Here is a 14,294-nt window from a genome sequence, read left to right on the forward strand (position 1 = left end):
GCCAGTCTCTGACAGGGCTGGGGGGCGGGGTAGAGCATGTGGGCCTTCTTGACGCCCGGCCAGCCGCGCCACCCGTACGGCAGCATGCTCGCCCTGCCGGAACGCAACGTATTCATTGAAAGAACTGCAACTGAAGGGTCGGCAGCGTTGGAGGGTTCAAACGAGGAAGGCAGCGAGCACTCACATCTCGTCCACGGAGTGCCTGCAGCAGGTGGTGCACGCCTCTGTCGCGCACGTGCAGGGCGTGGGCCTCCGCAGTGCGCGCGGCGGCGCGGAGCAGCGCGCGCCGGCCACCTCGGACTCCAAGAGACTAGGCAAGTAGGCGGGATGCCAGGGATGCCCTCCTGTAGACAGGGAACACGTTAACATTGACACTATGGCTTGCCTCAAGCCACTGCCCACCCTGAGGTGGTACCGTGATCCGAACAGCTCGGGATTGCTCCACATCGCTGCGTCCTCGGCGGCGGCAGTGTCGGCTCCAGCCCGCAGCGGGAGAGGTAGTCGTCGGGGCAGTCCTCTGGCTCCGCGTAGCGGCGTAGGGCGGGCTTGAACCCTTCAGCGAGAACCAGCGACATGGCAAGTCAGCCGGGCCTTCCATGGCTTCCTTGCGCCCAGGCGTGCGGACGCGAGGCGAAGGTCTATTTTGCCAGTGCACACACCGAAGACCACCTGCCCGGGGAGGTAGAAATCGGGGTGGTCCAACTCAAACTTGTGTTCCAGCGGAGTCTCAGGCTGCGGCTGCTTGGCGGGGAACACGGGGGCGTACAGCGAGGGATCCCCGCACGGCCGCTGCGACCGCTTGTCGTGGCACCACCACCAGAACGGCGGCCTCGGACACCACCTGCAGCACGGGACGGCGCTTAGCCCCGGAGCAGCCACGGAGAAGCTCGCTCTGTTCATGCCCCAGTACAGCTTGGGTGCACTCACGTCTCCCGAGGGGGCGCCGGGCTGGCAGGAGGTGCCCTGGGCGGGGCGGGGCGGGGTGGCCGCGGGGCGCGGCAGCAGGCACACTGGCAGCCCTTGGCGGGGTCAGGGCGGTGGCCGAGCAGGGGGCCCCCTCGCACCCACGTTTCCCGCCTGCAGGGGCAGTGCTCGTGGCTTGCCCGCTCCGCCCGCTCCTTCTCGTCGACGCCGTCCTCGGCGACGCGCGTGGCGCCCCTGCCAGCGGATGTTGCTGCAACCGTTTCCACATTAGTCTCGATGCCCTTGGTAGCGGCGAGGGTGACGGAAAGAACACAAACGGACCAGAAATCTGGCCCGGCAGGTACTGGTGCACGCAGTCCACCTCCAGCCGTTCCAGCACGTTGGGGATGTCCTCGGCGAGGCGGACGAGGCGGCGGGGCCTCGGCTCGTACTCGTCGGGGTCGCCTCCAGGCCGCGGCTGGCCGTCGCGACCGCCGTACCACCAGAACGGGGTGCGGATGCCGCACAGCGACCGGCTCCGGGTGCCCCTGTCGGGCAGGCAAGCGTTGCAAGCGTTGCACCAAGGCTGCCTTCGTCCAGGGCCTCGTCCAGGGCCTCGTCCAGGGCCTCGTCCAGGACCGCCATCCTCATCGCCTCCTCACCCGCAGCACGGGTCGCTCTTGCTTCTGCTCTGCGGCTGGCACTCCTTCGGAGCGATGGAAGTATCCTCCTCGGGGCAAGACATTGCCAGTTGTTAGTTTTTGTTTTCCTTTTTTTTTTTAATATCTGCCGCCCCCGCCGCAGGCCCTCTTCCCGGTGCTGCCCCCGCCCGCGGGGTTGCGGCGCAACCGGCGCGCACTCCCAGCTCATTGTTCGGGCCGCCGCACGGTGTAGAGAGACCTCTGCACCGTGTGGGCCACCGGCAGATCGGCGTCACAGCGCTAAGGGTCGAGTATCCGGAGGGGGCCGGATGCTGTGGGCGTCCAGTCCCGGTCCGCCGGCAAAGGGGTCGCTCTTAGTAGGACGCCCTGGTGGGTGCTCAGCAAGATTGGCGTGGCCAGGACGGACCTGAAATGGCTATCGATCATTTCTGGTCCAGCCTATCAAGTTCAAGTGCAGTGAGGAAGGTCAGGTTCGGCCCGCCAGAGAAGAGAGAGATAGAGCGCGTCAACTCCTCACACATCGCTCCTGTCGCGGTCGCTCTCCGCGAGCGCTTTGAAGCACGGCTCGTATAGGCAATCGGTGGCTGGCGTCGCCGTGTGCGGTGGCAGAGTCGGCAGAGCCAAGGCAGAGCAGCTGTCCGTTTATCGCAGCGCTCTCTAGTAAAATGCAATCTCGGGTGCAATTAAGAGGAACTCGAACCGCGCTCGGCGTGACGTGTGACGTCACGCAGCCGCTATCGCCGGGCGGAGCGCGCCACGTGCAGGTACGCGCCACCCCGACAGTGTTTTGTACGGCTGCCGGCGAGAGCCATGGCGGAGCCAACCCGAATATCCTTATCTCGCGGGGCCGACGGCCGGCGGCCACTATAGCGCCACACCCCCGCGACGGCCCCCCGGCCCAGCCCCGCGACGGGCACGCTCAAGAGACGTGCGCCCGCCTCAGCGGCCGTGATTGACTGTCGCCGAAAAACAACAAAAGTGGTTGGTTACTGGTGGACGTGGTCACCGGCACGTGATATTTTATCAGATCTGTGTGTGTCAGGGATCCCACCGGTGTTGCAACCAACCATGATGATCCGCATGGTTTGCTGGAACTGCGGTGGAATCTAAAACCGTGCAATGATCAGGCGCGGATTCACCCGGGGGGGGGGGGGGGTCTGAGGGCGGAAAAGCCGCCTTAAAGGTAGACACAAAGTCTCACATTGCCCCTGTAGGCAGGCAACTTTTGCGACATCGCCCCCCTCAACCCGTTTCTGGATCCGCGCCTAGCAATGATTACGATTTTTTTGGGGGGTGGGGGATGGAATTGTCTACGACTGAGTCACGAAGGTTAACTGTTTCTAGGGGGATATAACCCGTTGCATGCATAACAGAAACTTAAAATACCAGAATGCTTTGGCATATTTGGTGTGCTTATTGCGGTTTCTCCGGTCGGAGCAAGCCTCCCTCCCCTTTTCCCCTGTCCGTCTAGAGAGGGAGGGTTGGGGCGGGTGGCAGCAAAGCAAGGGGTAAGGAGGGGGAGTGGCAGGCCGCGTCCCAGCACCCCGCGGCGCTACGCGGCGCCGCCCACAGCGACGACCTTCGTCCTGGCGTCCGTTCGCCCTGCTGCGCGCCCCTAACCTCTCACCCCGTCTCCTACACCGCGCAAATCGCTGCTCCTACAAGACTCTCATCCGCCCTCACGCCTCAAAGTGGCAGGTGAGTTCCACGGACGGTTGCCAACCGAGGGACCGCAGTGTCGCTTCGGCGAAGAGGACTTGATTCGCCGTCGGGCCTGTTTACAAAGTGCGCTGCGGGCGTCATAACCTGTGAAGGCGTAGCGACACTGTGAGTGTGGGCGCGCGTGTGTGTGCGCGTTCCGGACGCGGCACGCCGGGGCGGAAGGCACCGGAGAGTGGCGGTGCTCGTGCTCGCCTCTGACTGTCACACTGTCACTTCGATTTTACTCCAATTTGCGACGGTGTTTTCACACGTCATTTCTCTTTGACATTATGACATCCGGGAACACTGTACGAGTTCTAAGGAGAGATCTGTAGCGACTGAGCATGCGCTGTGCTGGTATGCGTTGCGTTAAACACAACCACCCTCGAAAGCTTGTGGCTGGATCGACTCGATCGACTCCGGCACAGCTGGTAGAGACCGACTGCGTGCTGGGCTGCAGGTAGGGGGTGGGGGCGACCACCTAATGGAAGCGGCCGAGGGCGAAGGCGTTCTAAAAGCGTCCCCCGTTGCTAGGCGACCAAAGCCGCGTCCCACACGGCCCGCCCCGTGCGTCGGCCGTGCGGCCGTGCGTCGGCCGAGGGAAGTCCCACTGGTCTTCCTTCACGGTCTTGTCTTCCTCTTCTCCTCGCGAGTTTACCTCGCAAGCGGACCGCACCGAGAAATCGACACTAGGCAATTAAAAACAATCTAAACAAAAATAAATTTCCTTTTGTTTGGGGAACACAGTAAAACTGTGATTAAGAAAGCGCGGTAGCGTTTGGCGCTGGCAAACAAGTGCTGGGGCGTGCTGAAAGCCCGGTTGCTGCCGTTGCCGCGCACCGCGGACTCCGCTCGGGAAAGGTTGTCTCTGCCCTAACTACAGCTTATCTAACGTGCAGTGTTGTTTCGGTTGCCATGCGCGGCGGCCCGCGTCCACGTCGAGGCGGTGGTCCCCGTGAGGGAGGGAGGGAGGACGCCGCGCCCTCCGTCACGGCCGGCGCGGCACGCGGCACGCCTTGCGGGGAATAATCGACGCGACACCGCCAGAGTGGCGGCGACGAGGAGAGAGGAAGGCTGCCGCGCCAGTGGCGCCACCAGCCAAATATTCAATATTCATCGGGGACGGCCCGGCGGCCCGGCGGCCCGGCCCAGTATTTGGAGGGAAAGGCGGGCCATTAAAGCGCCGCCACGGGCGCGATGCTCTCCGCCTTGCACCGCACCACAACGCACCGCCCGGCCAAGACGTGTCGTTCCAGACTCCGGGGGCGTCGTCGGCGAGGTTCCGCCCGGCCTGCGCAGCGCCGTGATTGGAAAGGCACCAGCGGCACCTTCGCCGTCAAGTGTTGACTGCCGTACTTAGGGGCCGTGGCATTGCCATACCGTTGACAACAAGTGGCGATTGTTTTGATCCGACTTTCGATCTTCAGACGGATCACGTTTCTTTATCTGAGTTGGCGCTGACGCAGTCGGTTCCCCCGTGGACGCCGCCTAGAGGTGTCCCTACCTGCTGGCTAAGTGCCTGCGCCCTGCCTGCCCAGCGTTGGTGACGGCCTGACGGGGCGCCGCGAGCCCTCGGCCCCTCCAAAGCCTTATCTGCATGCACTTTATAAATAGGAGCTGAAAACAAGGTGGCCTTGGGCCGAGACAACAAGGGCGCCGTGACGGAGTGACGGAGTGTGCCTCGGCGTGGCGTACCTCCCTGCATTAAGGACCTCTCTACGCGGAAGGCGCTCGACGTCCGCCCTACGCAGCGACGCAGTCCTTGGGCTGGACCCTGCATGGACACCAAGCCCGCCGCTTCAGAGGTCTTCAGAGCCGCGACTCGCACTGGAGTCCCTGCAGCCCGGCTCCAGGCAGCCTCCAGGCAGCCTCCAGGCAGCCTCCAGCCTGCCGCCGCGCCACGGCCAAGTTCACGGCACGCCGCCGTAGTACTGCGTCGCGTAGTACGCCGTAACCTGTTCTGGAGCCGTCCGGCGAGTGCCGCGAGTGCGCGCTACACTGCCAAAAGGCGCCAAAAGGCGAGCGCTGCGTGGCTGCGACCGCTCGGGCAGCATGGAGCCTCCGCGGCGCGCCAGAGAACTTCTTTTTAAAATGTCTGGCGTTGCCGGCAGTCAACCAGATGAGCGCCTTTAAAGTAATTTTCCGATCCAAACGTGTCTCCGAAACTATTATCCCCACTAGGGTTTCAACACGGCCCAGGCTTACAAGGCGGAGGCTTACTCGTCGGGACATGTCGTCCGCTGTTAAGCGGCTGTCCACTTCCAAGTTGCCTTTACCTCGCTTTCCTTTGGGGCAGGAGGCAGTCCGGGGCAGTCCGGGCCGAAAGGCGAGGCGGTCGCGCGGGAGTGCTGCACCGCATTTTGTTCTTTTGTTCGCGGGAGTCATCACCCCGAGCAAACACGCCTTGCGAGCTCATGATACCCGCAAATCTAACTCGTTGCCCCTCTCCGCGCCGCTCCGCCCCGCCCCGCTCTGCCCCGCCCCGCCCCGCCACGCCACGCCCCGCCACGCCACGCCCCGCCCCGCCCCGCCAGAACGCTCTGAGGTGTTCTGGCGCGGTGGAGTTCTCACTCCGGGACCGAACAGCACGCCGCGAGGACTGCGAAGTGGACGCATCGGCAGGACGGCGAGGATGAGACCGAAGTGACGCTGTGAGTCAGTCGGTACCGCGTCCAGTCGCCAGTGCCCCGCGTGCCCCGGGAGCCCCGCGCGCCCCGCGCCCTCGAGAGGACCGCCAAGGACCGTTTCGGGTCCCGCCCTCGCCTCGCGGCCAACAGACCCTCAAGCCACCCCCGGGCCGGCAGCGGTGGGCGGCAGCCATGCTCAACAAAGTGTTCCGGATATTCAGGGGCACGGTCCACATCAGCGACATCGGCGCCTCGCCCGAGAAGGCCGAGAAGCAGGCCAACGGTGAGTCCCTGCGCGACCAGGACGCGACGGCCTGTGAGTGATGTGGGGTGGAGGACCAGCGCCTCGTTCAGTGGCGGATCCAGAGTCAGCCCAAGGGGGGGTCAAAGTAGCACTTTTTGCCTACCTTTCAGGCGGTCATCTAGGGGTCAAGGGGGGGGGGGCAATTGTCCTTTTGCCCCCTCCTGGATCCGCGCTTGGCCTCGTTCAATGTTGTGCCACGCGGGTGCAGTGTCACCGGCCCCGCCTCATTGCGATTCCAAGTCCCGGTCGCGTCCCGACTCCCTCCGCGCCTCGCCAGCCTAACCGCCTAGCCGAGCCGTGGCCTGCTGACCACTCGACTCTAGTGGCCAGCCACGCGGTCGCGACAACTGGGCCACAGGTGTGTGTGTGTGTGTGTGTGTGTGTGTGTGTGTGTGTGTGTGTGTGTGTGTGTGTGTGTGTGTGTGTGTGTGTGTGTGTGTGTGTGTGTGTGTGTAGCTGCGTGTATGTGTGTGTCAGTGAGTGTGGGAGGAAGGCGTTAGTGGTGTGCGTGTACTATTATCTCGAATGCCTCGGCAATGCATTAACGGAATGGCGAATCTCCACTCATCGCTCCTGGTGAACGTAAACAGTCACACCCTCATAGGTACAGAAAATGGACGCGCAATGCTCTTGGGTGGCAGAAATGCCAGTCGACTTGTTCGAAGAAAATCGCGAAGAAAATACTTTTTGGGTGAAACCACGCTGAAGAGGAATAGAGGTATAGATACAGTCAATGAGACGGCCTCGGTTCGAGCTCAACAAGGCCTTGATGGCCAGGTTTAGCGAGTGGAAAGCCCTTTGCGTTCGTGCCGTGACGGTCTTGGCAATCGCGGACGCGGATGAATGCTCCCGCCGAACGCGTTGATTTAAACTACAGCGGGGCGGGGCGGGGCGGAGGCATTCGTTAGTTTTACCGCCGGCTCGGCGCCGCGCCTGTGATACGAACTCACGCGGAAGACGCACATTACGCAACGATTGGCCGAGCAGACGCGGAGACGCAGAGACGCGGAGTCGCGGCGCGGAGAATGTGTGTCTGCCTCTGCGTCCAAGGACGCGGCGCGACCACCAGTGCCGCCCGCCCGCCTTCTTTGGGGTGGAACACGAGGTGGAACACGACCAGCATGTTATCGCATGACGACCTGACCTGGCGGCGGGGAGCCCTGCCGGTTGGGTAACCACGACGGGTCCTTATCAAGGGCGCGAACGACGCCCTGCCGAGCGCCCTGCCGAAAGCCGGCGCCGCGGCGTCCGCGCCGTGCGTTGCCCCCGATTGCCTCCGGTCCGCGATGTGCAGCCGAGCCGATGTGCTGCCGGCTCGCGTCGCGCAGCGTCCTCGGCAGCGTCGTCGCGGCCCCCCTTTCCCCTTCCGCCCCGTCCGTCCCTCGCGCAAGCCGGCCGGCCGGCGATACTCTTCCACCGTGGGTCGTTTGAGGCCGACCGGCAGCGATACCCCACGCGCCTCCGCGAGGAGTATGTTTGTATCTCCTCGGCAGTTGAGTTGTTGACGTCTGCCTCTGGTTGGTGCAGGCCGTGGCCGGGTAGAACCGTCGCCTAGCTCCCAGCGGTTGCGAGTGAGAGAGACAACCTCATTCTAGCTTACAGTAGCGTCCTGTGTAGCTTTTTGTAAGAAGTTGAGCAGTTCGCATCAATGATATTTGCGCTCTTTGTTTATTCGCCCACAATGTTTTAGACGTGTGCGGAAAACTTTGTCACTTTCGTACGTTTTGACCCTCCAAACAATCAAAACCAATTTCTTTGACTTACATGCGTTTAGAGTGTGGTGAGGAGATATGCCGAGATTCGAATATCCCTCCCCAGACGGAGGGCATGTGGATGAGGAGGCGGGCAACCATCATGGCACAGCGACAGCGCTTGTGTCACTTGCAGTGGCCCAGCCCAACCGGCCCGAGCGTCCACGCCGCGGCTTCGATTCGTGTATCGTATAGTGCTGCGAGCCCTTTCGGGCCTATGGGGCCCATCGGTCGCGCCTCGTGGCTCGAGACGCCTTCGTCCTCTCCGCCATACCGCCGCCATACTGCCCCCAGTGCCCCCGCGGTCCAGTGTGGCTGGCTGTTTTGCATCCCGGTCTGGCACTGATTGGTTACACTGGTGTCATTGCGTGGCCGGCGTCGGCTGTCGGCACTGTGGCCTAAAGCCTAAAAATAGCGCCAGTCAGTCCATCGGCGTGACCGGCAGGCCGGCAGGGCACGCTGCCGCCGCCGCCGTGCCGTGCCGTGCCGTGCCGCCGGAGTGCCCGCTCACGTCCGGCCACACGCGTCCTGGTCTAGGAATGGCGGTACTGCACGTGTCGCACGTGTCCTGGCGCCGCGCCCGCCTCGCCCGCCCCTGGCCCGACGGTGTAGTGTCGCGCACAATGGTTGGCGGCACTGATCGCCAGTGTCCGAGCGAGTTTGGTCTTTCTGTCTCGCTGCCGGGCCGGGCCGGGCCTTGGCCTCCTCGTTGGCGTACTGACCACACCGCCATGCCGCCATTCGGTGCCGGGGCGCGTAGCGTGGCGCAGTCTGGCAGCATGGACGAGAGGGCGCTGTCGCTGGCCGACGTGAACAAGGCCAAGCACATCGTGCAGCCGCTGCTGGGTCGGTTTGGCCGGAAACGATGGTCCCCATAGCGAGTGGAAAACTGGGATTGGATAAGTTGGGAGAGCGCGCTCGGCGGCTCATGCAGTGGTTTGCTTTCTGCGTCTGCAGGAAAGCAGTCTCAAGATGGCACCGTCGCTGAGAGTGGGGCGACCACGTCGTTCGAGGACGCCGTCAAACTCACAGGTGCGTTCCCCGCGTCGCCTGGCGTCGCCAACCAGGCGGCACGGAGTGCTCTCGCTTACTGCCTCGGATTGTTATCATTGACCTGACCCTCTCGCAGGCTACGGCAAGTTCAACCACCTGCTCATGCTGGTGTGCGGACTGGCCATCATGGGCGCCATCATGGAGATGATCGACATCGGCTACGTGCTGCCCGCCGCGGAGTGCGACCTCAAGCTGACGCAGAAGGACAAGGGCGTGCTGGGCGCCATCACATACATCGGTACGTAGCGTGCGCCGCACCGCGTGCCGCGGCGCCAAATTCAAACTGCTTCTCCGCCACGCCGCGGCGCCGCGGCCTTCGCCAGAGCGGCCGACTTGAAAGCGAGTTCCTGTCCGTTGCAGGCATCATCTGCAGCGCGCACGCGTGGGGCGTGCTGGCCGACACGACGGGCCGGCGCCGCATCATGATCCGCGCGCTGCTGGCCGACGTGGTCGTGTCCACGCTGGCCTGCCTGGCGCCCAACTTCTGGACGCTGGTGGTGCTGCGGTTCTGCAACGGCGTGTGGTGAGTCCGCGAGAAGCAAAGCGAAGCAGAGAGCGTGCCGTGCCACTGTACCACTGTACACGCCAGTAATGAATGCCCGTGTGTAGCGTGAGCGCCCCCGCCGCCCTGGCCTACGCGTACCTCGGCGAGTTCAACACGCCGCCCAACAGGAACCGCGCCATCATCCTCGTGGGCTTCATCACCGCCTGCTCCGCCATCATCCTGCCAGGTGGGTGTTGTTCGCGCGCCACCGCGGCGGTCATTGCCCTGTGTTTGCTGGCGCTTGGCACATTGGCCTGGAGGGCATACGCTCTGGGGCGGACCCTCCCTATGCCTCGTCCGAACCGAAGGGTCATCACGGACCCGTCGGCCAGAACGTGTCCAGGGTTGTGTCCGCCCCGCCTCACACGGCCATGACGGCGTGCTCTCGGTGCAGGCCTGGCGTGGTCGGTGCTGCCCATGCAGTGGTCGCTGCCGCTGTACGCCGGCATGGGCTTCCGGTCGTGGCGCCTCTTCATCCTGGTGGGCGCCATCCCCGCGCTGCTGTCGGGACTGCTGCTCTTCTGGTTCCCGGAGTCCCCCAAGTTCCTTCTGGCCGTGGGCCGTCGCGAGGAGGCGCTGGCCGTGCTGCGGAGGGTGTACGCCGTCAACACGGGCAAGGACGACTTCCCGGTGAGTCTCGTCTCGCGCTCCTAGGTTTTAGCAATGTCGGCAGAAGGAGAAAACGTCCACCGGCACAAAGTTCGTCCGTCACGCGTGGAGCATACGGGCTCGTTTCGAAACTGGCCTGGTTTCAAACTTGTGACCTAAGTAGGGTCCTAAAAAGACTGGGATGTTGAGGGGGGTCACAGTGGCCACCCAAAGTCAGTGAAAGCCGACACTTGAAGACTTTCAATCACTTTTCGAACAAATTTGCTGCGTTCAGACTGTGACTGTGACTGCCTCTCAGGTCCGCGAGCTGACGGAGGACACGAGCTCCGTCATGGCCAACACGACGGACAGGTCCTTCCTGGCCCTGATGAAGATCGTGTGGGAGCAGACGGCGCCGCTGTTCCGGCCGCCCTACCTGCTGCACACTTTCCTTGTCTGCTTCATTCAGTTCGGCAACATCGCGAGGTGAGTCCATCCGGGACCAAGACGAGCGCGCTTTTCAAGGGCTCGCGAACGGTTGTTTGATTTTGGTTTGGCTGTGCCGGTTACAGTGCTAGCGGCCTGCTCATGTGGCTGCCGGAGCTGTTCAACTACCAGGCCAAGTACGGCGAGATCCACCCGGGCGCCGCCACCATCTGCGAGGCCGTGGCGGGCGTGCTGGCGGCGGAGCGCAACGCGTCGTCGGTGCTGGTGCGGGCGACGCGCGACGTCGGCGTCGTGGCCGTGTCCTCGGACGTGAGCGCCGTGCTGCAGGAGCCGTCGTGCGCGGGCGGCACCATCCTCACGCAGGTGTACATCAACGCCCTCATCATCGGCGTGGCCGACGCCATCGCGCCCGTCGCCGGCAGCCTCATCGTCAACAGCGTCGGCAAGCGCAACCTGCTGAGTGAGTGGACAAGGCGCGCCACGCCCCACAGTGGGCCAGAAACCCGGTGGAGGCGGCAAAAATTCAAGACGCGTTTTGAGCTCCAGAGTCGCTGAATGAGGCTCCAACCGAACGTGTGACCCCACCAATGGATTGCTCTCCGAACGAGGAATTCATTGGTGGGGTCACACGCTCGGTTCGAGTCCTGTTTCGCGACTCTGGAGCTCAGAACGCGTCTAGAATTGTAGTCGCCTCCACCGGTCTTCTGGCCCACTGTGCGCCCGATGGCATGCGAACAGCGCTAACGCCCTGTGCTTTCCTGTACCGCAGTCGTGTGCATGTGGGTGACGGGGGTCTCGGCCATCGCCGTCAACTTCGTGGGCTCCTACGAGGCCATCCTGGCGCTGGCGTGCGTCGTGATCGCCCTCACGGGCATGTGCATCGCCCACATCTCCAGCATCGTGGTGGACCTGTTCCCCACCAACTACCGGTGAGTCTCGGCCCCGGCCAACGCCTTGCCCTCCTATCGCGTTTCCTCGCGCTCAAGCTCGCGCAGCACTGACGGGGTCTGTTCGGCAGGGCCATGGCCGTGAGCCTGTCTCTCATGTTCGGTCGACTGGGCTCCATGGTGGGCAACTTCATCTTCGGCTCCCTGCTGGACAGCTACTGCGACGCGGCCTTCTACTTCTTCGGCGGCGTCCTCGTCCGTAAGTCTCGAGTTGTCTCCGCCCCTCTGCGGCCCCCGACAGAGAAAGACGAATGCACACCTCTCATTCTTTTTCCGCAGTGAACGGCGTGTTCGGGTGCTTGCTGCCGAAGCGGGGACGTTTCGCAAATTAGGATCAAGATTGGGCATCGACGCCGCCGCTTCCGCCCTGCCTCTCAATTTGAACACCGCACTGCGCCACGCGCGGCTACGCAGCTACGCGTCGCAGCGCACTGGATCGTGATCTCAGGGACCGCGCCCAAAGCCGCAAATCAGTATTTTTCTAATTTTGATACTACCTGTACCGAGTTGTCACTGTAAAATATGTATCTGTGTAAGGCCTTAACATAAGAGTTCGTGTGTAAGACTTATAGGTTTAGAGAGAAACGAATAAAGAGACGTATGCGCGCGAGGAATGTGTTTCATTGGCGAGGAAGGCAAAGCGCGACCCGTTAAATGACAAATGTCCACCGCGCCCATCCTTCCCAACCGGAAAGGAGTAACTTGAGACAGGCGAACAGATTTGCGGATTTTGCTCGGAGCGCAGCGCCAGCCCGCGCTCTATCAGCCGCCCAGAGCCTCCAGAGGGAGCGGAGGATGCAGACGTTGATGGATTAGGACTCATCCCGGGGCTGTACTGCGGGGCTGTGCGCGCCATGGCGGGCGCCGAGAGCTGCAGGCAGTAGACACACTGCCGCGCCACCCGCGCCGCGACAGCCACAGCGACCCAGTGCCAGCGCGGCCCGGCCAGGCACGGCCAGGCACGGCCGCCATCCACACGATCGGGACAATTTTTCATGCGCCGCTGACCGCGTGGACTTTAAACTCGTCAAGTGGACATAGAGCGAGGGGAGGTCGCGACGGCGGGGTGCTCGTGCTCGTCGGAGATGGATGGCGGGGATTTGTCGCCGGCCGCTGCGGGCCAGGGCCTCGGCCAGGGCCTGCTTCTTGTGCCCGACGCGTCTGCCCCTGACGGCCCAGGACAAAACAGAGGCCCTGCCCGAGACGGCAGGCACGGCCAGGCGCCGCCGTGCGTCCAATTTGGTCTCATTAACGGCGATGAGTCGCTTTGCAACGCAAAAACCTGGCGGACTTGCAGCGCCGGGGGTGGCGAGGCCACTTGGCCGTGGGAAAATGCAGAGAAGGTAATAGAACTTGCGAGAGTCGACTCCAGTCCACCGCTTGCCTGCGGTCCGGGCAGCTCAGGGGTAGGAGGAAATTCTGTAAACCCCCCCCCCCCCCGTATTCCAAGTTGACGAGAAAATGTGGAGTGATTCGGGGATTGGACCGCCCAGGCTGCGATCGAAGTATCATTCTGTCGATCGGTAACCCTGCACTTTCGGTAACTCATTCACCAGACAGAGGGTTTGCAGTCTCGAGTGTTATACCGGTGAATTCAAAATCGCCTTGGCTCGCCGTCTTTTCCGCTTCGCGCGATCAGCAAGAGTGATAAAAAGGCAGCCAAAAAACAAAAGAATAAAAAGCCGGTGGTTGGAGGGGCGTGCGCGACGCCGCGTGCGCGACGCCGCGTGGCCAGGCGTGCCGCGCCCCGCCGCGCCCTGCCGAACCCAACTTCTCCCCGAGGTCCAGTTATTTCATCCCCGCTGGGAGTGGGGCGACGGCGCGGTGACGGGTGAGGGGCAAGGAGGAAGGAGGGGGGGGGGGCATCGGGCCTGACTCAGCAGCCGGACACGTCCCGTCCCGAACGTCCCGGCCGTCCCGTGTGCGTCGCGCGTCGCCCCTCATCAGCAGTATATAATGTATGGAGAGGGCTCGGGTCGTGACAAGCACGCGTGATGTGACGTCACGTATGTCTTCTGACACGGGGCCTAACTGGACCATCCATTCGTTTCCCGCTGATCTCTACCCTGATCCACCCGGAGGCCGGCAGCCCTGCCCAGCCCTGCTCAGAAAACGCGCGCCCCACCCCACTGCACTCTGCTTCTCTTTCGGGCCGGAAACCACTTTATCCCTTTCCCGTGCCGGGCTGGCCCGCTGGCCCGCCAGCCCACTAGCCTAGCCTTTCGTCCGAACGACCAGCAGCTAGCAGCGATGCCCGAAAATGAGAGGGGAAGGGGCAGACCGGGCAGCACTCGGGCACGGGTACCAAGGCCACGCAGCGCGGCAGCGCCGCCCCGACGACGCCGCGCGCCGCCAAAACTATCCAAAAACTGTCCACACTGGCCGCCGACGCCGCCGACGCGCGCAACTCGGCGCGCGGAAAAAGAGTCGTTCCGGAAACGACGGCGTGGGTTCGCGGGAAAGAACGCCGCAAGCCGCGCGGCCACAGTGTTCGCGCGGACACAACTAACGGTGGGCACGGTTTGGGCTCCACACCCGGCAATGCGACGTGGCTTCGGGGCAGGTTCACGTGCGTGCCAATGGATGCCTCCAGCAAGCTCTCTATCGGCACTTTCAAGCGTTTCATTCGAGTTCCGTTTGAGGAGGTCCTTTGCGAGTGTTGCACCAACCCGGACGGCACTGTCCGGGTCAGTCCAGCTGGAAAGACGCTTTCGTGTATTTTCGGCATATTTCGGGAATTGGCAGTGTGCCGTGGAGCGCGCTGGAG

General features: G+C 63.2%; 2 protein-coding genes across 3 annotated transcripts; one reads left to right on the top strand and one right to left on the bottom strand.

Annotated features, from left to right (window-relative positions):
- Nucleotides 1-20: 20 nt before the first annotated feature.
- Nucleotides 21-2,311, bottom strand: LOC117650614. Its single transcript, XM_034394164.1, has 6 exons — nt 1,566-2,311; nt 1,246-1,451; nt 928-1,174; nt 660-841; nt 416-553; nt 21-344 (listed from the first exon to the last, which is right to left on the bottom strand). Exons 1-6 carry the CDS (start codon nt 1,646-1,648, stop codon nt 181-183), a joined length of 1,020 nt encoding a protein of 339 aa, XP_034250055.1. The 5' UTR covers nt 1,649-2,311; the 3' UTR covers nt 21-180.
- Nucleotides 2,312-5,826: 3,515 nt separating this feature from the next.
- Nucleotides 5,827-12,137, top strand: LOC117650896 (synaptic vesicle glycoprotein 2B-like). 2 transcript variants are annotated; one of them, XM_034394538.1, is made up of 11 exons: nt 5,827-6,176; nt 8,906-8,980; nt 9,078-9,239; nt 9,362-9,524; nt 9,611-9,732; nt 9,940-10,175; nt 10,453-10,619; nt 10,706-11,040; nt 11,350-11,509; nt 11,599-11,726; nt 11,807-11,948. In XM_034394538.1, exons 1-11 carry the CDS (start codon nt 6,086-6,088, stop codon nt 11,857-11,859), a joined length of 1,692 nt encoding a protein of 563 aa, XP_034250429.1. In that variant the 5' UTR covers nt 5,827-6,085; the 3' UTR covers nt 11,860-11,948. The 2 variants fall into 2 exon arrangements, with proteins under 2 accessions (XP_034250429.1, XP_034250428.1); XM_034394537.1 differs by lacking the exon at nt 5,827-6,176 and adding an exon at nt 8,506-8,794 and having other exon boundaries at nt 11,807-12,137.
- Nucleotides 12,138-14,294: the final 2,157 nt, after the last annotated feature.

Source organism: Thrips palmi, unplaced genomic scaffold, assembly GCF_012932325.1.
Source record: "Thrips palmi isolate BJ-2018 unplaced genomic scaffold, TpBJ-2018v1 HiC_scaffold_5, whole genome shotgun sequence".
Classification (NCBI taxonomy): domain Eukaryota; kingdom Metazoa; phylum Arthropoda; class Insecta; order Thysanoptera; family Thripidae; genus Thrips; species Thrips palmi.

Coding starts and splice junctions, on each gene's coding strand:
- LOC117650896 (XM_034394537.1), top strand. CDS start 8,572: ATGGTTGGCGGCACTGATCGCCAGTGTCCGAGCGAGTTTGGTCTTTCT. Junction 10,176..10,452: donor CGGGCAAGGACGACTTCCCG/GTGAGTCTCGTC, acceptor ACTGCCTCTCAG/GTCCGCGAGCTGACGGAGGA. Junction 11,727..11,806: donor CTTCGGCGGCGTCCTCGTCC/GTAAGTCTCGAG, acceptor CTTTTTCCGCAG/TGAACGGCGTGTTCGGGTGC.
- LOC117650614 (XM_034394164.1), bottom strand. CDS start 1,648: ATGTCTTGCCCCGAGGAGGATACTTCCATCGCTCCGAAGGAGTGCCAG. Junction 1,452..1,565: donor AAGAGCGACCCGTGCTGCGG/GTGAGGAGGCGA, acceptor CCTGCCCGACAG/GGGCACCCGGAGCCGGTCGC. Junction 345..415: donor CCCGAGCTGTTCGGATCACG/GTACCACCTCAG, acceptor CCCTGTCTACAG/GAGGGCATCCCTGGCATCCC.